Source organism: Alexandromys fortis, unplaced genomic scaffold (genome assembly GCF_014885135.2).
Source record: "Alexandromys fortis isolate MF-2015 unplaced genomic scaffold, M_Fortis_MF-2015_v1.1 scaffold_128, whole genome shotgun sequence".
Lineage (NCBI taxonomy): Eukaryota > Metazoa > Chordata > Mammalia > Rodentia > Cricetidae > Alexandromys > Alexandromys fortis.
The window spans coordinates 890,426-915,368 of NW_026068012.1; the positions used below are offsets into that span (position 1 = coordinate 890,426).

Below are 24,943 nucleotides of genomic sequence, written 5' to 3' on the forward strand. Positions count from 1 at the left end.
GCTGTTTTTTAAAGTAGTGCATACTAAAAAATAAATATTAAAATATTTAATACATATTTAAAACTAAAAAGTATTAGACTAGCCTGGAATGGTTAAATACTAATGAAACTTGAATGAAAATTGTTATTGATTTATGGTTAAAATTATGACATTTCACATTGTGATTTAATGTTTGTTAACAGATTTGGCACTTTGGTAAAAATGGTATATTCATTCTTGGTTGTTTTAGCTTTAATTCAAAAGCCTTTAAAAAAAAATCTCATCTCTTCAGCAAACATTTTGAACCTGTATCTAGTTCTTACATTGAAATTCTCAGTGTCTTGCTGTAGAGATAGGAGCGGCAGGGCTTCATCCCCGGCACCCAGCCGCCCGCATGGCTAGCTTATGCCCGAAATAATTACACGGAAACTGTATTCTTTTAAATACTGCCTGGCCCGTTATCTGTAGCCTCTTACTGGCTAGCTCTTACATATTAATCTAACCCATTTCTAATAATCTGTGTAGCCCAAGAGGTGACTTACCAGAGAAGATCTTAACCTGCGTCTGTCTGGAGTGGGAGAATCGTGGCGACTCCTTGACTCAGCTTCTTTCTCCCAGCATCCTGTTCTGTTTTCTCTGCCTACCTAAGGGTTGGCCTATCAAATGGGCCTAGGCAGTTTCTTTATTAGTAAGAAATCACTCCCACATCTTGCGTCTCTCCATCTTTGCTCAGACCAAGTCATCCCAGTCCTCCTTTCTTCTCATTCCGGGCTGCTGCTTGGTTTCATTCTAAAAACTGATTTTTCTCTCTTTTGGTTGTATCATTTGTGACCAAGAAAAACAAAAGTTGAGCAGAATTATTTGTTGGAACTATTTCACAGTACCACATCCACCAAATTCTTACATTTTAGGTCTAGGACTTTGTTGGTTTATTATAAGGTATGACTTTAAATGAGAGGTTACACAAGTGATCTTATGGACTGTTTATTCCTTTTGTATTGACCACACAGTCGTTCATGTGCCTGGACACAGCATCCATGTGGTGTACTGACCACACAGTCATCTGTGTACCTGACACAGCATCCATGTGATGTACTGACCACACAGTTATCTGTACACCTGGACACAGCATTCATGTGGTGTACTGACCACACAGTCATCTGTACACCTGGACACAACATCCACGTGGTGTACTGACCACACAGTTATCTGTGTACCTGGCACAGCATTCATGTTGTGTATTGATTATACAGTTATCTGTGTACCTGGACACAGCATCCACGTGGTGTACTGACCACACAGTCATCTGTACACCTGGACACAGCATCCACATGGTATTATTTGTTGCATCCTTAGACTGATGTGCTTGTGTTTATAAAATAGCTTCCTCATTCTGACTGAATTGGTCTTAAAAATTTTGTATTGAGCAGAAATTGTAGGACAGGTTCTAATTTAAGAAAAAATCTTAATCTTATGGTTGGAGAATGTCTCTACGCTAGACAGGGGAAACTAGCTTACTGAGTTTATCAGAGATAAATGGTTGCTGATTGTAAATGTCTCTCAGCCTAGAGAAGTTAAGGCTGAAAGAAGACAAAAAAGTGAAGAGGAAGATCCAAAAACAAGAGGCCAAAAAGTTAGCACAAGAAAGAAAGGAAGAGGACTTAAGAGAAAGCAACCCACCCAAAACCGAAGAGCCAGAAGGTACTCAGATGTGCAGGTCATGGAAATAGTGTCTGCCTGTCTCAAAATACAATAGGAATGTTCTTCATATTTTTACTGAGTCGAAAACTGCTTTTAGTTAGTATTTTAATATCCCCAAACCAGATTTTTGTTAGTATGTTAATACTGACCCTAAATGCAGCCTCTATTACTGTGGGACAAGTATGTTGGTGTGGAGCGCAGTAAAGCAAAACCCCAGGGAACTGCTCTAGGCAGACCACCTCTCCAGGGTCACGTGTGACCAGGCCCTGTCTGTTGTGCTAAGTGGATCTAAGGTCCAGAATCCGGAACGGAGTTAGTGATGATGTGGAATAATGTGAGAGTCGGTTTATTACGCCAGAGTCTGGCAGTTTGACCGTGTAGTTGATGCTCGTGTTCTCACTGCTGAGCAGAGCATAAATGTTTCAAACGATTTTCCTGTCCTGGGAATAGCTCACACACTTAGTTTCAGTTTCAAGTTGAGAAAGTCTTCCTCCATTTTCTATTGTATATTCCTCAAACGAAATAGTTTCCGTGCTGCTTGATTTTTCATCTACCTGGTATTTGGAGATTTGGAAAATTATCTTTTGTACTGAATTTTTTCCAGCAGTGTACTAACTGTGTGCTTCTTCCAGACTATTGCATCTGAAGTGTAGTTGGTGAGGCTGGGTTAGAATACTTGAGAGAAGAAAGCTTATCTTATAGAAAATTATGTTTTAAATGCTGTAACATACGTGATGTGAAAAGAAGATTGTAAAGTATTCGCTCTGGGAGCCTGGGTCTGCGGCTTGAACCCAGGTCCTAGCAAGCTCAGTGCCCAGAGCCCTCTGCCTTGTCTTTATTTGAGGCACTTTGACTCCATTGCTTAGTTTGGCCTTAGCCACTGATGCAGAACTCAGGCAGCGTGGACCTTGAACTTGTGGTCCTCCTGCCTCAGCCTTCAAAGTACCTTTTTATTCTCTGAATTTTCAACTTAATTTGAACTTTCCTGCCTTTTCAGGGGTACTATTAAATTGTATATTCCATATTTAAAGTTTCCTGAGTTGATTTCAGTAGAAACAGAAATCGGACCTTACCTGGCAGGGAAGACATCATAATCACAAAGTTGGTTTTCCCGGGCAAGGCTTATCCATTGCCTCTGGATGTGTTGATCCCTCTGATTCCCCAGATGCAGGAAAACTGACTGCATAGTTTGTGGTAGTGGGGACTGCATTCACGTTCCTGTCTGTAGAAACAAAGACCAGCAACACTGTGCTCTTTGTCAGTTACTGTGCACGCTACGTGGTGTGCTTGCCTGATTGTGCAGTTGCAGATTAGTCCTGCTTCTTCTACCCCCTGTTCTCTTAGGGACCGTGGATGCTGTTAAGAGTTGTCAGTTTCTTGATGACAGAATCCTGCAGTGCATCAAGCAGAACGCTGAGAAGATTAAGTCTGGTATATTGAATACTTCCACACTTCTCAAAGAGCTGCTTTCTTGGAAGGTTCTGAGCACAGAAGACTACACAACATGTTTTTCTAGCAAAAATTTTCTCAGTGAAGCAGTAGACTATGTTATCAGTCACTTGGTTGAAGAAAAGAACAGAGTGAAGACGCGAATATTTCTGCATGTTTTGAGTGAGCTGAAAGAAGTAGACCCCAAGTTGGCTCCCTGGATCCAGAGACTGAATAGCTTCGGTATGTCCCTTTCCATTCTAGAGTGCTGTTGTGTAGCAGGAAGGGTAAGCGCAGGCCTGTGAGCCCTTTCACTCTGCTGTCTTCATTAAGTGTTTTAAATGCACGAGTACATTGTCAGGTGGTTTCAGCTTATACTGTAGACAGGTTGTAATACATTGTTTTAGATGAAGAGAATGGGAAAGGCAGGCTTAATTGTGTGAGCTAAGTCACAAGTGATGGAAATGTACGCAGTTTACTTACTGTGCACCCTGCTGTCTGTACAGAGGCTTCACTTCAGCTTCTGTGCTGAGAAACAAAAAAATTCAGATTCCATGGGAAAAGGCTTAACAGCAGCAATAAGTAGATAGGGCTAATTGTGGAGAAATCCGGGGAGTGTACTTGCCTATTGTGAATTCACCTGCTTTCACTCCGTCGTGGCTTTGCCGATTGGACTGGGAGAAGGAAAGGCTGAGGAAACTTCCGTCAGTGCAGGCCCTTTGCAGAGGCCATGCAAGGACTGTAGACGCCATGGTTTAACACTGGGTGAGGATGCTCTTGGCCTTATGAGGGCAGGGTTAGGGTGGCGGCTGGCCAGGCACAATGCATGATCGGTTAGCAGCTGTTGATGAGGACGGGGACCCTCAGAACAGAGAGCAGGGTCTCTCAGATCAGTTTGGGTGGGGCCTGCCTGGCCTCTGCAGAGAGCTGATGGTGTGTGATGATTGCAGATCTCCTTAAGGGCCTTGTTGGGTTTTCGTCCCAGAAAATTGCTCTTAAATGATGATTATCACTGGTGTTAATCAGATAAGCAAATTAAAAAGTTACTGCTTACATTGTTTGCTGTAGAGGAGAGTCGGAGAAGTAGTCTCACCTGGGCTATGCTCCAGAGGTTAGAGGGACAACACTACTCTTCGTTGTCTATGTTTTATTTGGGACCTGCATTTCTTCACTAGCAGGAAATCCCAAGTCCTTCTCATGTAGTCCGTGTTTGTTCTGAAGACAGTGAGTCTCTACTGAAGTTCGGTTAATAAAAACTTAGAGAAAAATTGGGGTTCACCCTGAAGATCCGAAAAGCAAAGCAACTTACCACTCTTACCTCAACCTCAGTCCAAAATGGTGATCCTGCCTCCAGGAATCTCAGAATGAGACTGACTGAGAGCCGTCTCCTATCATTTTATAATCATCTCTAGTTCTGGGATTAAGGGCCTGCACCACTACCCCCTGGTTTCTCTAGCAATCTAGTGTGGCTACTGGGATTAAAAGTGTGTGTCATTGCTGCCTGGTCTGTAAAGTTGGCCAGCGTAGCTGTTTTACTTTTCTGAACTTCAGGCAAGCTGTATTTCTTAAAATAGAAGGGAAATACCACTACAATATACACAGTTTAAAGTTCTAAAGTAAGCTTAAGCTTTTATTCTAACCTGGATTAAAACACATTCGCTTACAAAGGAAATAATTTTTAGTTCATGGAATTTTACTTCTTTCTCACAAAAATCCATGCAGTGGAATCACATATATATATATATATATATATATATATATATATGTTTAATTTGGAAGTCAATTTATTTGATCATTTTAAAAAGGATGGAGGGAGAAATAGTTTGCAGGAGAGAGAAAATTAGCATTGCGTGGTGATGTCTGCTTGCATTCACCTGCGGAGCACACGAGTTGTCGCTGTCAGAGTATCGATAGGGAATGTGTGCAGCTCACTGGCAGTTAAACCTTTATTGAAGGTGTGGGTCCTTTTGTTTAAAGATGCCGAATTCTCATACCACGGGCCTTCTGTGAGCTAAGTGTTTTGTCTAGAGGAATCAGCCACCAGAATAATTTTACAAATGATACCTTGCTGACTTGACACTTAGGCCTATGCCGAGGGTGCCCTTGAGGTATATGCAGGGAAGCTGAGCTCACTTTGTTCTGCTTTTTGGAAGCATTTGTGAGTAGTGGGCTTCCTTGTCACTGATGTGGAGTTTTCAGGCTTGGAGGAAGAGAGCAAGGAGCCATCATATTTTGGAAGATGAGAAACAAATCTTGGAGGTGTTGGAGGAGTCCAACCAACATAGTTCTTTTCAAGGCATTTGGGAAGATTTGCATATTATACATCTTGGTGGTATGAAATGTATATAGGAAAACATTGTAAAATCTTGGCAATTCACTTAGAAATAAAAGTCAAGAATTAGTGAAAATGATATTTTTAAGGGAATTTAGTGTCATCATAGAACTGCTTGGCTCACTGTCCTCATCTACTGTAGAATTGTTATGGCTGTCTCGGTGTTAGGTCTTGTTTGTGAAATGTACCATAGTTTAACGAGTTTATCAAGTATTTGAATATTGTCACTGAAAAGTATGCAGACTGTAAATAGAGCTGCTTCCAGAGGATGTAATGATTGGGGGTTCTGCTGAAGATTTGACTTCTGTGATTTGGACTGTATTCTGTTTCAGGCTTAGATGCCACAGGACCATTCTTTACTCGATACGGAGCATCTCTCAAGGAACTTGATTTCAGCGTCATGACTTTCCTCTGGGATGAGAAATACGGCCCCAAACTGGGCTCTATAGAAGGAAAGCAGCTGGATTACTTCTGCGAGCCTGACTCGGTGCAGGAAGCCCGCTGTTTGATCTGGCTGCTGGAAGAGCACAGAGACAAGTTCCCCGCCTTGCACAGCGCTCTGGATGAGTTCTTCGACATAATGGGTACGTGAGCACAGTTAGGTCTGTAGTCTCTGGTGTTACGGATTGGGGACCTATCTTACTTTAATACTTATTGACAAAAATAGTGCTGGGTGTGGTTTAAATGTTTGTGTTTTCTGCCAAGTGGGGTAGAGAACAATTTAGTGTCTTTTATTAAGAAGAAATAGGAAGAATACTGAGTACCTCAACTAAGGTCTCAGCCTTTGATCCTTCCTCTGTGAAGTCTGTGGGACAGGGACAGTCTCAGGGAGACTGCAGATGTGGAGAGGCGGAATTGGACAGCATTTGGGTGGAGCTTAGACACCAGGGTGGGAGGAAATGGGATAGCAGCTCGTTTACTTAGCTTCTCTTGGGCTTTCTTCATCCTTGTAATGAACTGATTTGGTCTGTGTGATTCTGTTTTACTTAAAAATTTTAATACTAGAGTCTAAGTTAACTTAGGTTTCCCATCTTTCATCTATGTGACCTCCTGCGGTTATTGCTTTGTTTCCTTTTCTCTTAGCGTCAGAGTCTATACGTTGTTAAGTATGAGTTTTCTGGCTTCGTGCCCTTTGTCTTTGAGTTCTGACCTTGTAGTGCTGCCATGTGTCAGGACACTTAGTGTAGTGCAAGGCTCTTACTGCTGTTTGTTTTTAGAAGAGGGTGTCCCAGACTGGCTAAAAGGGATACCATATTTAATAGCCTGACTATTGCCATTAGTTTTGTGCTTGAAATAGCAAAACACTGCTCTGCTCACAAACCTGCCATACAAGACCAATAGCACAGGTCCCTCTCGCGTGTTCCTGACACACAGCATCAGGTTTCTGGCCATGTTACCACGTCTCCCAGCTCTCCCTCCCTTTCTCACTTGAGACATTTTTAGTTTTACCTCTTCTTGTTTAAGATGAGTATTGTACTTGTTAAAACTTTTCAGAATCCATTGGCTTGCGTATTTAGTATCTTCACAAGTGATATGATATAATTGGGAACCTCAGCCAACCTGAACTAGACATGCATACTTACTTCCACATGGATTCTGTACAGATAACCAAAAGCCCCTTAAAGAAATACAGCTGAGCCGGGCGATGGTGGCACACGCCTTTAATCCCAGCACTCGGGAGGCAGAGGCAGGTGGTTCTCTGTGAGTTCGAGACCAGCCTGGTCTACAAGAACTAGTTCCAGGACAGGCTCCAAAACCACAGAGAAACCCTGTCTCGAAAAACCAAAAAAAGAAAAAGAAAGAAATACGGCTGAACTCGCCTGATCGTTTTCTTACATTTATATTGGTATCATCTATCTAACAACCAAGAGACTTAGAATTAGTCTTGACTCTTTTCTGTTACTCTTGTTATATCTACTTTGTCACAGTCCAAATACACTTTTATCTTCATCTCAGTTCTGTAGGCCAACATCGACATCTTCTTTTCCATGGTCAGATTGTTACAGTAGTTGAGACTCTGACCACTGCGTTTCTGAGCATGTTATATTGCCTGTAGTCACTTCTGTAGAAACAGTAACTCTTCTCTATGGGAAACATTTGCTTGGTGTTGCCTGCATGTGACGGTCCTGTCGTCGTTCCCTGGGCCAGCTAAGCTCGTCCTTTAATGGAATGACCAAGTCTTTCCCAACATGGTTCCTGTTGCCTGTTCACCTCCAGGTGCGCCTACATATCCTGTCCTCCCTGTCCTCCTTGGGCTTCTTCCCAAAGACTTTGCTGGTCTGCCAGCTTCGCTGTTGCTTATTTTGTTGTGGCGTCTGTGACACTGAGTTACAGGGACTTTTTCTTTCCTTCCTTTCTTTTTTCTTTTGTGTAGAATGTGAACTCATTGGCACCAGGCATCTCTGTATTCCCATGTCCTGGCATAGATGGCAGCAAAAATGCTCTCGAAATATGCTGGCTTGGGTGACGCTGCTTCTCGGTAGCTGAGTTCTCATCTAGTCAGTCATTTTGCTCTTGGTTTTCCAACTGAGTTGTGTCAGAGTCGGGTGAAGAAAGAGCTCAGGCTGGACTGGTGGTCCCCGGGGTGGTTTGTGAGTATGTGATGAAGTACAAATGATGGAGTCACCTCAGAGACTTGTGTTCCCCCTGCAGATAGCCGGTGCACTGTGTTAAGGAAACAAGACAGTGATGAAATGCCGGTAAGTCCTTGAGTCTCGGGGTTTTCTCTATGTTAGACAGAGAGGCAGAGGAGCAGCCAGGCAGTGCGTATTGGCTTCACGGGTAACATCCCACACCCACACAGAGGACCTATCAACAGAGCAGTGTCGTTACACCTCTGGAAATAGAGTTCACTTGTAAGAGGTGCCTGTCATGCACAGAGGCCTGAGTTGCATCCCCAACAGTGCATAACTGGGCATGGTGGCTCAGACCTGCATTGCCAGCACTCAGGAAATAGAAACAGGAGGACCAGACGTTCAAGGGCAGGCTAGGCTTCATGCGACCCTGTCTAGACAGTCTTCATAATCTTCAAGTTAATAAATGTTCGTGTTTTAGAAAGAGGAAAGGAAGAGTTCCTGTATCAAGAAAGATGGTAGCGATTGTTCTAGAAGGAGGAACACAGGAATCTTGTTTGCAGGACCCCTGTTGGTATGAAGGGGTTGTTGTGGAGTCATGTTTCCTCAGAGACCATGGCTGGTTTTCATGCTCTCTGGCCAAGTAGGGACTCTTCAGTTAAAGAACACTCTAGTGAGGAGGAAAAGTCTTGTTTTCCAGTGGACAGAGAATCCTCTGTCCTTGGAAAGTGCCTTACGCTGCTCTAGTTGATAGGTGTTGCCTGGTGTGGAGAGAGGTACATGCTGCTTCCTTCATGTTTCTGCCCGGTTTCTGGCCACGTGCTGGACGCCTGCTTTAACCAGTCCCTGGTCTGATGCACTCTGCACTCCACTGCAGAGATGCCTGGACACTTATCTATGGGGCTAGTCAGGGAAGTGAGTGTGCTCGTTGTCATTGAGATTATGACTACTGTTTGAGGAGTCCCTGATGCTCATTTTGATTTTTTTTTTTTTTTAGTTTGGATGTATCAAGGTAAAAAACAAAGGCAAGAAAAAGAAGCCAAAAGATTCAAAGGTAAGGAATTTTCTTGAGTGGTGATTCTTCAGTCTCCAGTAACTGTCGTGAATATGTTAGTGAGAAGGAACAGCTCGTGGAGCAGTGTGGAGCACCTTGTCTGAGTGAGCACATATGAGACTCCATGAGGGTGACAGCAGAACAGAGTAGGCAGGAAGGTCCCTGTGTTCCTGTCTGGGCTACCCAGCCCGTTACTCAGGTGCCGCTGGTGCCCTGAAACTTGCTGGCCAGTGGGTACTCCAGGCCCAGCAAGATACTGGAAAATGGCTGGTGAAGATACATGATGACAATCTGTAGCCTCCACACACATGCACACACATGTGCTTGGTCATCTGCAAAAACTCATCAACACACACACACCACAGCATTCATGCACTTACAGAAAAAAAAAGTTAAGAGCACACTAGCTGATACATGCTTACTAGTAATACCACTTGACTCTTACGAGCAAATAAGAAAGAATGTTTGTCTTTATGGTATCCAGAACTGTCTAAACTAGTGAAGGTGATGAATTCCAGCCATCCCATCACCACCATCAACGGATTGCCATCATCCGTTCTTCTTCTCATTTCAGCTCGAAGCCCAGGAGACCGAAGAGCATCACTTTAAATGATGAGGGGAGGTCTGCATGGCTCTAGTGTGGAGGGAGGGACAGCTGGGAGACAGGGCAGGAAAGGAGGGAAAGCTGCTTGGGGGTTTCTGCACAGCTTAGCTTTGCATCTTTGACAAAACATGAATATTTAGTTACTTTCTTACACCATTTACATTTTTTGGAAACTACCCTAAGTTTTAATTTTCAACCCTTTTCTAGCTGTTAAAATTTATAATGCTATATATTCTGTTTATGAGAAACTTTGAGTAGGTGCTTTCAATATTCACAGTCGATGTGCATGTATTCATGTAAATTCTCATGAATTTCAAAGGTGAACGTTTTTAATCCATGTAGTTCTAGAGTAGACTGGAGTCATTTTTAAGGGAGATTGTTTTTATCATTTGCCATAGAATCTCATCATTTTTAGGATGGGATAATCATTGCCACTTTTCTTTCTTTTCAACCAGCCAATGTTAGTGGGATCTGGAACAACATCAGTAACAGCAAGTAGTGAGACTGTTACTCCAGAAGACCATAAGTAAGTATAAGTTCCTCAGCAGAATACAAGTGTTTGTACTTTGAAAAGTCATGCCACACCAGACAGTGGTGGCACACCTTTAATCCCAGCACTCGAGAGGCAGAGACAGGTGGATCTCTGAGTTTGAGGCCAGCCTGATCCATAGAGAGAGTTTCAGGACAGTCTCCAAAGGTACATAGAAACCCTGTCTCGAAAAAGTAAAAAATAAATAAATAAAAAGAGTCACTCCAACTTACTACAGACTTGTGTTTCCTTCTATCTTTCCTTCCTGCCTCCTGTCCTTAGAGATACGAATCCATTATGATAATCCTTACTGAGTTAATGGCATGGCTACAAGAATTATAGCCTTAAGAATTCATTCAGGTTGTGTTAAAGTCATGGGACTATGGGAGGAGAGACTTGGGTAAAATAATTACTGACACATAAAATACGTGATAGGAATGTATGAAATTGACACATTTGGAAACCCTTTATTTTGAAGAACTTAAACCTATAGAGTCCTGAGCTGGAAGGGTGGCTTAGTAGTTAAGAGCACTTGTTGCTCTTGCGGAGAGCCCAGGTTTGATTCCCAGCACTGACATGGTGTCTCACAATTATCCACATTCCAGTTCTAAGGGACCTGAAGCCCTCTTACTTCCAAGGGCACTTGGCAAACTCATGATGCATGTATGTATGTCAGCAAAACAGAAATATACATGAAGAAGTCTTTAAATTAATCAATTAAAAACCAAGGGTCCAGAAATTTACCAAAACAATATACCTTGAACTGAATAGCTTACAAACAGTGGAGTGAGTATTCCTCCCTGTTCTGGAGCCAGAAGTCTGCTTGCCTCCCAGTGCCTACGTGGATGGCATCGTCTTCCTGTGTTCTCACAGATGGAAGAGTAAACTTTCCTAAACTTACAAGCACACATCCTGTTCTCATGTATGCTCTCATGGCCTCATGCCTTCCAGGAGGCCCCGCATCCTAACCCCGTCACACTGGTGATGAAATTCCAGCACGAGGGCTTGGGGGTGGGGCTGTTACACACAAACGTTTAGACCTTAGCCTGACTTTACCGAGAGTGACCTGGACCGGTGTCTGTTCTGGGACTCTAGACATGGAACTCATTTAACCCCATTCATCTGCCACAGGACAGGTGTATTACTGTGTCCATGCGAATAGACCTGGAGACCAGGGCTTAGTAGGTTGGAGTGACTTGCCCAAGTATAAAAAGCTGGCAGATGACAGATTGAGTATTTAAACCGCACATTCCCGTCTTGAAGCCCACATTCAAGCTGTATGTTTTTGTTTGTTTGTTTGTTTTGTTTTTTTGGGGTTTTTTTTAGAGTGTTAAGAATCTAAATCAGATTCTAAGCCTAAAAAGGCCTTTGCATAGAGGGGAGAGAAAATACTGAAGGAGCCATTTAGGCTCAGACTCTGGCTTTGGCAGAGGAGATGAGGAAAACCTGGGACATTTCTCCATGGCTGCTCCTTACCTTGGTCCTGCCTCCTTTAGCATCCTCTTAGTTTGTCGTGAACACAGAGGTGGTCACTGTAGGTAGGGTGTGGGCTCCGAATTCCCATCGGTGTTATTTGGTCTGGGTTGGTTCTGAGCTTGCTTCCTCCTGTTCTTCAGGATACTGCTATACACTTTTGTTTTCTATTTTTTGAGACAGGGTCTTTCTGTATAGTCCTGGCTGACGTGGAACTTGATCTGCACAGTGGAATGGCTTTGAACTCCAGAGTCCCCTGGAGTCTCCTCAGTGCTGGGATTCATCCATGTTCCACCTTAACCAGCCTTGCTTTTTGTTTTAAATGTGGAGTTTGAAAATAATTATGTTCTTAGTAAATAGAATTTACTCAGAATATAAGCTGCGGTGTTTCTTGGCTGTAACTGCAGATTTTAAAGTTTCACTCATTTGCTGTGTTCAGTGTTTTGCCGACCTATATGTCTGCAGCCATCAGAAGAGGCCATCAGATGCCCTCTACCCAGAGTTCAGGATGGTTTAAACCACCATGTAGGGGCTGGGAACTAAACCTGTGTCCTCTGCAATATCAACAAATGCTCTTACCACTGAACCAACTCTCCAGTCTGTCAGTTGTAGCTTTTCTGTATTAAATTCTCTGGTAATAAAATTTTTGTGGTATAAAATGAAATTATTTTATTTTGATTCTTTTATTTTAATTACATTTTTATAGGTTGATTTTTTTCCCCTGTTCTCTAGTATCTTTGTCTGCAATTAAATATTCCTTTCCAAAAATTTATTCACAAAATTGTTTTTAACCCAGCAGGCTCAATTCAGATTCTGCAGGCCCATTTGCCGTGCCTGACCACCTCAAGCAAGATGTTGAAGAATTTGAAGCTCTTTATGACCAACACAGTACCGAGTATGTTGTTCGCAACAAGAAGCTGTGGGACATTAACCCCAAACAGAAATGTTCGACTCTGTATGAGTAAGTAGCTTGGCATTCCTGTGGTTCTCTTACAAGACTGCCAAGGAACTATCCAACCTGTTTGATTGTGTCTCGTATTTATTATCATGTTTAGTATTTGACGCACCTCTGGGGGATGTGAATTCAGAACCTTTGCCATTTATTTCCAAAGCTTATTGAGGGCTTTTGATTACTAGATTGAGAGTCCAGATCATCATTGGTTTGTCAGTTTGAGCTACTGATACTGCTGTTTTTTGCTTTTAAAACCGTCCTGACAGGACTGGTAAACCAGGCTATGGTCTTGGGGTTTGAGATAGCATTTCACTTCGGAGCTCAGCAGGCCTTGGCCTTGCCACCCTGCTGTCTTTGTCTTTTGAAACCAGAGTTGCAGGTACGTGTGCCCTCTGCCAGTCAGCCCTGTCTCCTCTAACTGTGCAGTCCAGGGCCCTCTCTTACCAGCTGTCACACCTCGTCCCTGTGCTGACGGGTGTCTGCCGTCTCACAGTCACAGTGTCAAGTTATGTAGCTCGGGGAATGTTGTCCTTGGTTTGGGAAAGGGGTCCCAGTGCTGCCATAGCTGCAGCTCAGGTTGTGACTGTTAAGTTAGGGTGAGAGAAAACCAGAGCCTTGTCCCACTGCCCGGCGTTGGGGAAGGAAAGCCTGCTTTTCTGTCTAGGTCACTTTTGACGTCAGCCCCTTTAAAACAAGAATGTGAAATTTAGGGCTGGAGAGATGGCTCAGTGGTTAAGAGCATTGCCTGCTCTTTCAAAGGTCCTGAGTTCAATTCCCAGCAACCACATGGTGGCTCACAACCATCTGTAATGAGGTCTGGTGCCCTCTTATGGCCTGCAGGCATACATATAGACAGAATACTGTATACAGAATAAAAATAAATTTTAAAAAATGTAAAAAAAAAAAAGGTGAAATGTAATAGGTAATTGTGAATGATGGGAATAAAGCAACCTAATGTAGAGTTCAGAAAACTGAGAGGCTCATGGCCATTCTGAGCATCTCATTAATAAGTTGTATATAGTACTTGAGTCTTTCTTTAAGAAAATAAATCAAGGGCTGAAGACATGTCTCAGCAGTTTAGAGCACTGTCTGCTCTCAGAGGACCCGGGATGTGGGTGCAGGTGCACATAGAGGCTTACGTCAGATCTTCTTTGCTTGCTTGCCCCTTTATTCACTGAGGCGGGGCCTCAGGTGAGCACAGTGCTCACCAGAATCACTAGTCTAAGTAGCCAGCTTGCTCCAGGAATCCCGCCTTCGCTTCGAAGTGCTGGGATTAGAGGCTGGCTACAACACTCCCAGCATTTGCATCCGTGCTGGGGATCTGAAAGCGACTCCTCAAGCTTGCACACCAAGTTTCACTCACTGGCCATCTTTCCGGCCCTGTTTTAATATGGGTATAAAAATGCTGCTTTGCAGCAATGCTGCAGTATTCATTTTGTGGAGTAAACCATGTAGTCTTAAGAAACAAGATTTAACAAAACTTGCATGCGCATGTATATTGCTGCCCTGTTAGCAGTGGCAGCTCCATGGGCACTGCAAAGTTGATGTGGCTGATGATTATGTCAGTCTCCGCAATTGATTCCACAGTGACTCTTTTCACCTTATATTCCCTCAGCCGTGGGCTTTAGCATGTTTCTCTGTAAGAATGACGATTGTGGGAATAGTCTTAGAGCAGAGCTGCATTAACTGTAACTTGGAAAAGGACGGAAGCATTTCAGAAACAGATTCTTCTGTGAGAAAAATAATCCTGTTAAAACACATTAAAATGGATCCTGGGTGACGAGTATTTGGGGCAGCAGTGCTAACAGAACAGTGTTGCAGCGGGTGCAGAGGTGTGTCCGTGCATTTATACAATAGTGTTGCAGCGGGTGCAGAGGTGTGTCCGTGCATTTAGCGCATAGAACAGGGTTTTTTGTGCTTTAGAGGGGCGTATAAGCCTATTTCTAGTACGTTGTCTCTGTGTTGCATTGGTTAGCCATGAAATCCTTGGTGGAGTCTTTTGTTCCTGGAAAGGCCGGCTAGTGGTGTCTGGTGTGCTGTGCATATGAGTTGTATTTGCCTCTTTTATAATGAATACAATATTTATTTGGAAGAAGCTACTTCTTTGAGCAAAATAGACCCCAATCTGGAATGAACAAGACCAGTTCACACGTGCTGTGCGACCGAGGGCTCAGACCCCATGGATCTGGTCTTGGACAGTTATTAGTCAGGTGTGATGCATTTCCGCTCCTCGGCACGGTTGCTTGTTCCTCGTGAGCACTTTAATGGGTTTAGTGTCTGAAAATTGAATGTTTCTGTTTTTAAAAGTTTGGTTTGGTGACGAGTTATTTGAGGTTAGTGAACAGTTACCTCATTGAGATAAGAGTTGTTTAGTTTGGGTTTTTCCCCTTCTCATTTGGCATTTTCATTACTGGTATTCTTAATTTTTTTCTAAATAAATTTTCTTGATATTTTTTTCCATTATTTTTACATATACTGTATAATTAATTAGTTGGAACCTACAAAATAAGATCTGACTTTTTTCTTTCTCCAAAAGAAAGGCATTAAGGAATTGTGTTCTTGGGACAAGTGAATGTAACAAGAGACTACTCGTTCGATTCCCGGCTGCCCAGACCCAAATCACGCAGAAACTATGTTAATTGCAACACTATTTAGCCAAGAGCTTAGGTGTAGTCCAGCTAACTCTAACATCTTAAATAAACCCATTCCTATTATTTTGTAATTTACCACGAGGCTCATGTTTTGTTGCCTCTTGCTTCTTGGGCAGCTACATGACATCTCACTGACTCCACCTTCTCTCTGTTTTGATTTCCCACCTGGCTTTACTCTGCTAAGCCATTGGCTGAAACAGCTTTATTGGTTATTCAATAAAAGCAAAACATACACAGAAGTACATCCACATCAAGTGAATGTCTGCTTGTATCAATGATTGCAATCTGGATTTTATTGTTGGGGAAGTTGATGCCAGAGTAAAATACTTTTGCCTGGGGAATAAAAAAAAATCTTAGTACTTTCTTGTAGTAACTTAATGTAAATGCTGTTTGTCCCAAGTTACTTCTCTCAGTTGTTGGAAGAGCATGGCCCCTTGGACTTGAATGACAAGGTGTTCTCTGAAGAGTATGAGTTCTTCCCTGAGGAAACTCGGCAGATGCTGGAAAAAGCAGGAGGTTTGAAGTCTTTCCTCCTGGGGTGTCCTCGTTTTGTTGTGATAGACAACTGCATTGCACTGAGGAAAGTCGCCTCGAGACTCAAGAAGAAAAGGAAGAAGAAGAACATGAGAACAGTGTCAAAGACAGAGTATTTACGAGTTAACCTACCCCTGAATCCAACTATCAGGGAGTTTAAACCAGACGTAACAAGTGCAGCAGCAGCGTGTGAAGATGCGGCATGCACCGAGTCCCCGAGGCCAGCTCCCGAGGAGTTGAAGCCCTCACTGGACTCTGATAGCTCTTCTGGCTCAGCCTCTGAGGACAGCAGACTGGAAGTGGTCTCTTCTGACTCTCCCTCCCCACTCTGTGAGGATGCGCACCACAGACCAGCCTCCTCTCCTTCTCCCACACCAGCTCCTGAAGATGCCAAGCCAACCTACTGGGCTCAGTCACATGTGGTCACAGGGTTCTGCACATACCTTCCCTTCCAAGGGTTTGACGTCAACCAGTCGAGGCCAGCGTACATAAACATGGTACCAAGCCTGCCGCAGTTCACCAGCATCTACACACCTTTGGCCAGCATCTCTTCTGAGTACCCCATGCAGAGATCCATGTCAGTGGTGCCACCTTTTGTAGCCAGCGACAGAGCAGATAACAGTGCCACTGCATATTTCGAGGGTCACAATTTGTATGCTGAGAATGACTCTAGTAACCAGATTGCCTCTGAAACCGAGATCCTTGAGGAGCCTTTGGGAGTATTTGTGAAGTCCCAGAGCAGCTCTGCTGATGCTGCTCCAGCTCTGAGTGAGCCTGGCAGACACAGCAAGCATGGAGAGAGCTCTGACGGCCACTGTGAAGCTTCTCTAGAAAGTACCTGTGGGGTGGCAGATACTCCAACCACATCAGTGGCTGCGGTGCAGGTGAGGCTTAAGGAGAAAAGAACATTTAATAGAAACATTTTCATTTCCATTTTATGTATGTGTATATGATACGTGTGTGTTAGTGCATGCGCACCAATGCCACAGCATGCATGTGCACATTACAGGCTAACTTTAAGGAGCCCCGTCCTCTCCCTCTGCTGTAGCATCTGGGGATTGCACACAGGCATGCAGAGCAAGTGCTCTTAGCTACTGAGTCGTCTCAGTGGCCTGAAAAAGGTGTTGGTACCAAAGCTAGGTTTACCTTTTCACTGCCATTATGTCTGTTTTACTAAAGAAATAGTTGGCTTCATAGTGGTTATGAAAACCTGAAAAAAAATCTGTAAACTGGGCAGTGGTGGCGCAGTGCTTTAATCCCAGTACTCAGGAGGCAGAGGCAGGCAGATCTCTGAGTTCAAGGCCAACCTGGTCTACAGTACTAGTTCCAGGACAGTTAGTGTGGTACAGAAAAATCATGTCTCAAAAAACCAGGAGGGAGAGAGAGAGAGATCCATCAATCTCTAAATACAAGCCTTTCTGTAAGGCATCACAGGCACCTTTGTTGTTTGGATGAAGCAATATATAATACTGTGTGTTCCCTACCAAAGTTCTACACTGCTAAGAAATACGGTGGAGCCAAGCATCACTTTCGTGTCGAATAAAGCAAAGTGCATGGGAAGCACACACACATGCTCACTGCAGTGACGTCATCACACAGTAGATAGATAGGAAGTACACACACATGCTAACTACAGTGACCTCATCACACAGTGGGTGGGAAGTACACACACATGCTAACTGCAGTGACCTCATCACACAGTGGGTGGGAAGTACACACACATGCTAACTGCAGTGACCTCATCACACAGTGGGTGGGAAGTACACACACATGCTAACTGCAGTGACCTCATCACACAGTGGGTGGGAAGTACACACACATGCTAACTACAGTGACCTCATCACACAGTGGGTGGGAAGTACACATGCTCACTGCAGTGACGTCATCACACAGTGGGTGGGAAGTACACACACTGAGAGTGGCTCAGTGAATGAGAACTTGGTTAGTATGTGCAAAGCCCTGGGTTCCAGGCCAGTCACTTAAGTAGTAATGAATAAATGAGAAAGAGAAGCATTTGGGCTGCCCATGCTGGGTCCGAGGGCTTTGTGTGAGTGCGTTCCTAACCAGCATGCAGACAAACCCGTTCTCTGTCATGTCTTTTTGGGGTGGCTTCACTGAAGTCCTAGTGGACTTGTGATCCCTTAAATTTTCTGCTTTCTAGCAAGCTTGGGGGGAAAAATGTTAATACTACTAAGCAACTATTAATTTTGGTTATACTCTAAAGTTTTCCTAATAGTTTTTATATGAAGAAATCTAATCGAAAAATTTTGGAAAAATTGTGGGAATGTTTTAAACTGTTGTTCAGTGGGCTTACTTGACTCGTCTAGCCGAAGTCCATTAACTTTTAAGCCGTTGTTTTGCCCATAGGTGTCTAGGAGTGTAATACATCAGGGAGTCAATACCGAGCCATATGGACCTTTTGAGACACAGCAGGTGAGTCAAAGCATATTAAATTGTTTAAGTATTTCATTATATGATAATGTGTACACACACACACACATATTGGATTGGAGCCAGCTAATTCCCAACATTACTGTGGACTAAGTTTATACTGCAACAAAAGCTGGTTTTTTGTTTAAATTTGAGAAGAAGAGGCAAAGAAGGTGGTTAGATTTTGTTTCCCTCCGTATATTAATTCAAAGGATATTGGCTTCGTTTTAACTGGTGTGATGAGCATGTATTAGTATATAAATGAGGTTATTCTCGTGATTGACATCCAAGATGCCAAGACTTGAGCCCCTTTAAGAATTGGTCAGTTATCTTTCTTAAAGGTAAAACATCACCACTAGTATTTATTATTGTTCTGGAATATTAACTATTAAAATTATGTATGAGAAGAAAAAAAAGGAGGTACAGTTATCATTGTTTATGGAAATTAAGATGAATAACTGAAAGGTATTTTCCATATACTAAGGCCAACTTACTGACTTGTAAGAGAAAATATCACATTTTTAGTGGTAAAAATCCGTTTCAGTTTAGCTAAGCTGCTATTGAGAGACTTAATGAAGAGACGAGTTTTGTTTCTTGATTCAGGACAGTCTTACCACACATGTAAACCTAAACAGGGTTTAATAGCTTCTGCTGAGGCAGGCAGTCGTGGTACCGCCTGTAACACCAGTACTCTGGAGGCAGAGGCAGGATCTCCATGAGCTCGTCTCATGAGCCAACCTCAAAATCTAGTGGCTTAAAATAACAATATACATTTGCTCTGTCACAGTTTCTCTTGGTCAGAAACTTGAAGCTGCTTGGGAATTCTGGGTCTTGAGTAAATATTCTTAACACAGAAAGGGTTTGCGAGTCAGTTAAAGAGACAGGTGGTCACAAAAAATGGGAATTGGCACCAATATACAAGCCACAGTAAATGAAATGCTGATAACTTCTAGGCATTAACAAACCAATTCCACATGCATGGTTCTGAAAAAAGTAAATTGCTTGCACCGGATAGGTGTGTGGGAACAGATGACCGCAGCTTTCTGGGGGGAGCGGGTAGGTGTGTGGGGACCAGTGGACAGGTGACTGTTTTGTTTATAATTTTAACAGCCAAAAACTAGATTAAAATTTAAAGTTCTACCACTGGTGGCTGAAATGTGTTGTGTCCATGTATTGAGATACTGTGTTTATTTAACTAAACAGCTGTAGCTAAGTAGACAGGAATGTGTTGCTCATGCTGTCTGAGCAAGACCTTTATAGTTCTCATAAACCCAAGGGCCTTTACATTATTTTAAGTACATGTTAGTAGAAATGATGAGAGATTGAAGATCAGCTACATTCATCTTATCCAGGCTAAGTTTTTTTCCTTATTTTCTTGTCTTTTTCAGACAGAATCTTACTATGTAGCCTTGGCTGGCCTCAGATTCATAGAGATTCACCTTCCTCTGCCTCCTTAGTGCTAAAGTTTAAGTGTGCACCACCACACCCGGCCCATGCTAAGGTTTAAGTGTGCACCACCACACCCGGCCCATGCTAAAGTTTAAGTGTGCACCACCACACCCGGCCCATGCTAAAGTTTAAGTGTGCACCACCACACCCGGCCCATGCTAATTTCTTGGTATGCAGCCTTACTTGATCATTTACATGGGGTTAAGTGACATCTTATAGAAGACAGAATCTGGTTTTAATGTGTCTGGAATTTGCATTCTTCTGTTTGTTCCTGTTTGCTCATTTCTTTACAAGAACATGTGGCAGTGTATTCAGTGTCTTAAATGTTGAACACTCGACAGTGCTTTAGTGGACCGGTCTCTGTTTAACACAGCGTACAGTCGGGGATAGGCTCTTGGTCTTACTCTGCTTAGGACTAAGTCAGGTAGGCTGTTGTTCAGTCAGTGAGCCACCACTGGGAATGTTCACAAATGCCGTGTTAAATTAGTTCTTAGTTTCAGTACTTGAGACAAGTCAAGAAGACTGCTGACTTTTCAGCCATTAGATTTGGAATCAAGTCTTCAACTCCTGTTTGTTTTCTGGGATTTTGAGAAGTGGCCACATATCTCTTACCCTTGATTTTCTAACCTATAAAAGGCAAAAAAAATTACTTATTTCTTATTAAAATATGAGGAATTTTAAATATAATAACATAAAGCAGCCATTTAATGTCCCAGCTGTCTCTGTTGGTGACTCAGATGTAGAAGTGATCGATAGGCCATTTTCACTGTGATTCTTTTGCCAAATCGAGAGTAAAGCAGAGGTGATCAGAGTCTTTATCGTCAAATTTTGCTGTGTGTAAAGTAGGTGACAGTTTCCCTTATCCACGGTGCTGAGTCTCAGACATAGGCTGCGGTCCTCCAGAGCACACTGGTTAGTCTGTCTCTGTTGGCTGTAATTCAGTGTTCTAATACAGTGTATAGTTTTGATATCTTGATTCCTTGAGGTTTTAGTTGTAAAGTCCCGGGGGGAGAGGGGGACACACAAATAAGTTGTCCAGGGTGGCTCAGGTCTGGGCCACCAGGATTGACATCTGCAGCCTGACTGCCACAGGGGGCATCCTCTGCTCCTTGAGGTCTGCCATACCTAGGACACAGCACTCCTAGCTGAATGGGAGCTTGTTAAAATTCTACATAAAGTAGTATGTGTTGTTTATCAGCATTTCATAGGTCGGTATCACAGCTTGCTTTTCTCTTTGTTTGATTTTAAGCTAATCCATGGTAGATAACAGAAAACAGTTCATTGGTAACAATTTGTCTTTTTAAAATTACCAGCAAGTTACCATTTGAAACACTCAAGAGTGATAGCAACACTAATCTGTTCTACTTATTTGTCTTACTAAAAACAGTTTCTGATGTTAATTAGAGAAATAATCAAACTTTGATCTAATATTTCACCCTTAGAAAACGAATTTTCAGAACTAATTATAGTTTACAGACTGAGGTTTAATTACACATTTCAGTAGTAAGATAATAGTGTTAGAAAGAGCTGACTTTGCCAGGAGATGGTGGTGGCACGCACCTTTAATCCCAGAGGCAGGCGGATTCTGTGAGTTCCAGGCCAGACTGGTCTACAAAGTGAGTTCCAGGCCAGCCAGGGCTGTTACACAAAGAAACCCCGTATGTGTGTGTGGGGGGGGTGGGCACGGGAGAGAAGCTGGCTGGCTTTTAGAGGTTTTAATTTTTGGATTATTACAACATTTCCCATATAAATTTTCCTTTTGCCCGCCTTTGAGACAGTTAAAGTCAGATCGGTTTTAAACAGCTGCTAATGGATGCCTCTGTGATTTACTCTTAGGGGGGCCTTTCCCAGATGGAGAAGGAGTACCTCCTGTTAATGGGCCAGCTGAGGGCCGCATGTGAGAACTACGAGCAGATAAAACTCCAGAGCTCAGAAGAGACCCGGGATCTGGAGGAAAAGCTGAAGAGGAATGCTGAAGAAAGCAAGGTGACGCTGCCTGAGACTCTCCTTGATTGCATGTGGCAGAGTGAGGCATATACGAGTGTGAGTGCCCGTGTTCTTGTAGCTTACACACTGCCGAGTGTGAGCGCCTGTGTTCTTGTAGCTTACACACTGCCGAGTGTGAGCGCCCGTGTTCTTGTAGCTTACACACTGCTTTTGAGACAAGGACTGTCATTTATCTGTAATTCCTGGTCCCTGGTTAACTCTTCAGCGTTTGAGTCCAGGACAAATTCCTCAGGCAGTGGCAATTGTGAGTCCTAGAGTCATGTTTGCTTCTATCCTAATAGTTCTGCTTAGAATGATTCAGAGAGCACTTGGTTACTTAATTTCACTAAAGTTTTGTTTGCTTATCTGAAATATTTGGGGAGTAATTACTTATTTCCTGGGTTTACTTTAACACGCCAGTGAAGGCTCAGGAAGTTGTTCCACTAGTGCCCTTCATCTTCTTCTTCCTAATAAATGTCAGAGGAACTGTTGGAGTCGGTGCTGTATCACGGTCCACTGGAGTACCTGGTTTAGATTCTCTTAGCTGAGATTTTCCGTCAGTCATAAACAGTGGAGTGGTACCTGTTAGCAAAAGCCCCAGCGCTTTAGTGGAGCAGTGAGATCACAGATGTGAGAGAATGCTGTGCTTCTTATCCATAAAGGGAACAGAGATACTGACCCATTTAAGAAAACTGTTTGGGGGGGGGGGGGGAGAGTCTGAATTAACAGCTGGAATAATACATTAAATCGTAAAAAATTGACTTAATGTGACCTTAAGTAGGAAACTCTATCAGGATTGAAGAGCTCCCCAGAAGGAAAGAGTGGTTGGTCAAAGGGGACTTTGGTAACGCTCCCCAGGCCTGCTTGCACACAGATAGCGCTGGAGAAGCAAAGGATGAGAAGAGGTTGTTGTTCTCCTGTGTGTCTGGGAAAAATAAAATGGTAGAGACCAAATTTAAAACTGGTCAGCACATGACACATGGGATATAATCCTGAGTAGACGAGAGGTTTGGTGAAATGGTCGTACAGATGCGGTGTTGCCTTGGGAAGGTTTGCACTGTGACACTTTGTGACAGAGACCTCCGGCTTCACAAACTGGCAGTCAGACTGGGTACTGTATTCCCACAGGGCCTCAGGCCTGCCGTGTGCACAGATGATTTTTACTCCTGGGACACAGTGTGCCTAGGAGGGGGACTGTGACGAACAGAACTTAGCTGCTGCTGTCGTCTGGGCAGGGCTCACTGTGTCTACTCACCTGGTGTGTGCTGGAGCACAGGACAGCTGCCCTGTACAGGCTTCTCTAGCGCACTTTTCCTTTTGTGTGGCTTTGGATGTGGTGTCCATGATTGTGCTCAAGAACATGATGAGTCCAGTTACTCCCTCCCTCATGTCGGGCTCATCCAGTTCCTAGACTTTCTTGGTCAGTTGTTTACCCTCTTAAATTGCAAATCTGAGTTTCTTTGGTTGTGTTTACACAAACATAGGTGGGAGTTAATGTGATCATTTCTGTATTAATTATGAAGCAGCTTTGTCGTTAAAGGGCAGTGAGTACAAACAGCACGTGAACTCGGGTCATCTTTTTGTTGGCAGAACTGTGTGCATGCGTGTGTGTGTGTGTGTGTGTGTGTGTGTGTGTGTGTGTGCGCGTGTGTACAAACGTGATTAGAATTCCTTATCCTTTTGTTGCCCGATCTTTTGGAGGTACCTTTGCCAAGTGGGTTCTCATGCCCTAGCATAACCTTGTGGTTGCACGTAATCTCCTTTCTAAAAGCTAGGTCCAGGTGAGATCCTTGGCTCTGTGTATAAACACAGCAGGCAGACTTAGGTTGGTTGATCTTGGAAATAGAAGTGACCATGTAGATGGGTTTTTGATCCTACTGCACGTACTGGCTTTGTGGGAGCCTAGGCAGTTTGGATGCTCACCTTACTAGACCTGGATGGAGATGGGTGGTCCTTGGACTTCCCACAGGGCAGGGAACCCTGATTGCTCTTTGGGCTGACGAGGGAGGGGGACTTGATTGGGGGAGGGGGGGAAATGGGAGGCGGCGGGGGGGGGGGGAAGAGACAGAAATCTTTAATTAAAAAAAGAAGTGACCATGTAGAATACAGGAGTTTGTCAGCGTAGTAGGCTTGGGGCTATCTGTGTCACGGAATGACGTGGCATGTTTGGAATCAGCAAGGTTTTATTAGCAGAGGAAATGTGGGCACCCCCCACCCCCGCCTGAGAGAGCACCAAGACCTTTTGTGCTTGTGCACTTGGGAAGAGCGTCTGTGCATCGCATCCATCTAGAGCTCTCTCCTCTGAAGCACCACTCCACTGCTGCAGGACCTGACTACTTAGCATCAAAACCTTTGTCTAAGGCTGAAGAGGGGGAAATGGCCTCCTGGTCCCTATCATTTTTGACTTGAAGTCCATTACTTCCTATTATATCTGTAGGTTTATTATAGGGTGTGTTGTTCTTTCCGAGGGAGAAGCCCCGAGTTACTGTAGCTGAGTCCTTGATCTCAGCTGTTCTGAACCTAAGAGGAAGTTTAGGACTGGAATGTCAGTTAAGAGCTAAGAGATTAAACAGGAATACAGGATTTCATTAAGCAGCTGTTGATAGTCGTAGAATTTGAGGCTAAACATAATTTAACATATTTTTAGTTGTTAAATACGGCTTGGGTTCCCTGGTGTACTTCTTTCCTTAGAAACAGTAAAATAGTGTTTCCCGTGGCTGCTGTTTCCTCCACAAAGGTATCCTGCCCGATACTTGCACCCTAATGCATGATGCTTCACAGACACGGAAAGCTTCTCCCGTTTTTCTCAGTTCAGCTGTTTCAGAAAGCAGCAACTGCATAAGGGAGCTGAGCCATAGGTCTGGGAGTGACAATTAATCTTACTCTCCAGGGAAGGGAATTAGCGCTGCCTCACGAGTTTCTGTGCCGTATTGCCTGGACTTCGGACAGGTTTTCAATCCAAAGGCCTTTAACGATCAACCAGAGCTATCGCAGTGGTATTTCTAAAAACAAACAAAAACTATTGGACTTGCCAGCTAAACCATGTGCAGATTACTTCCGGGTTATGCTATGTAGAGCTATGTAGGCTGAAGGCCGAAGTGTGAATCCCATGTGCACACAAGGTTCTTCAAAGGACTTCCTGTGACCGATGCGCTCCGTGGCTGAAGTGTGGCTGTGCTGTGTTAGCTGAATCCTGGGGCCCAGAATGGCAGTGAAGCCACCAGGGTGCCAGCGCCCTGCACATGAGATGTTGAATAGGCTGAGACAC

At 43.6% G+C, this 24,943-nt stretch overlaps 1 protein-coding gene and 1 non-coding gene across 10 annotated transcripts in view; both read left to right on the forward strand.

The window, feature by feature from the left end:
• Nucleotides 1-24,943, forward strand: part of Ttc3 (tetratricopeptide repeat domain 3) — a 96,330-nt gene that overhangs the window by 55,245 nt on the left and 16,142 nt on the right. For 8 of the 9 annotated variants that reach the window (XM_050162047.1, XM_050162048.1, XM_050162051.1 and 5 more), the window contains 10 exons: nt 1,544-1,680; nt 3,025-3,351; nt 5,773-6,024; nt 8,093-8,139; nt 9,011-9,067; nt 10,127-10,197; nt 12,470-12,634; nt 15,677-16,694; nt 18,178-18,243; nt 21,526-21,675. In XM_050162047.1, coding sequence (XP_050018004.1) covers nt 1,544-1,680; nt 3,025-3,351; nt 5,773-6,024; nt 8,093-8,139; nt 9,011-9,067; nt 10,127-10,197; nt 12,470-12,634; nt 15,677-16,694; nt 18,178-18,243; nt 21,526-21,675 — 2,290 coding nt within the window. The remainder of the gene's footprint in view (nt 1-1,543; nt 1,681-3,024; nt 3,352-5,772; nt 6,025-8,092; nt 8,140-9,010; nt 9,068-10,126; nt 10,198-12,469; nt 12,635-15,676; nt 16,695-18,177; nt 18,244-21,525; nt 21,676-24,943) is intronic. The other variant, XM_050162045.1, reaches the window with a different exon arrangement.
• Nucleotides 2,746-2,902, forward strand: LOC126513669 (U1 spliceosomal RNA). The gene has a single exon (XR_007595406.1). It is a non-coding gene; the product is annotated as a U1 spliceosomal RNA (small nuclear RNA).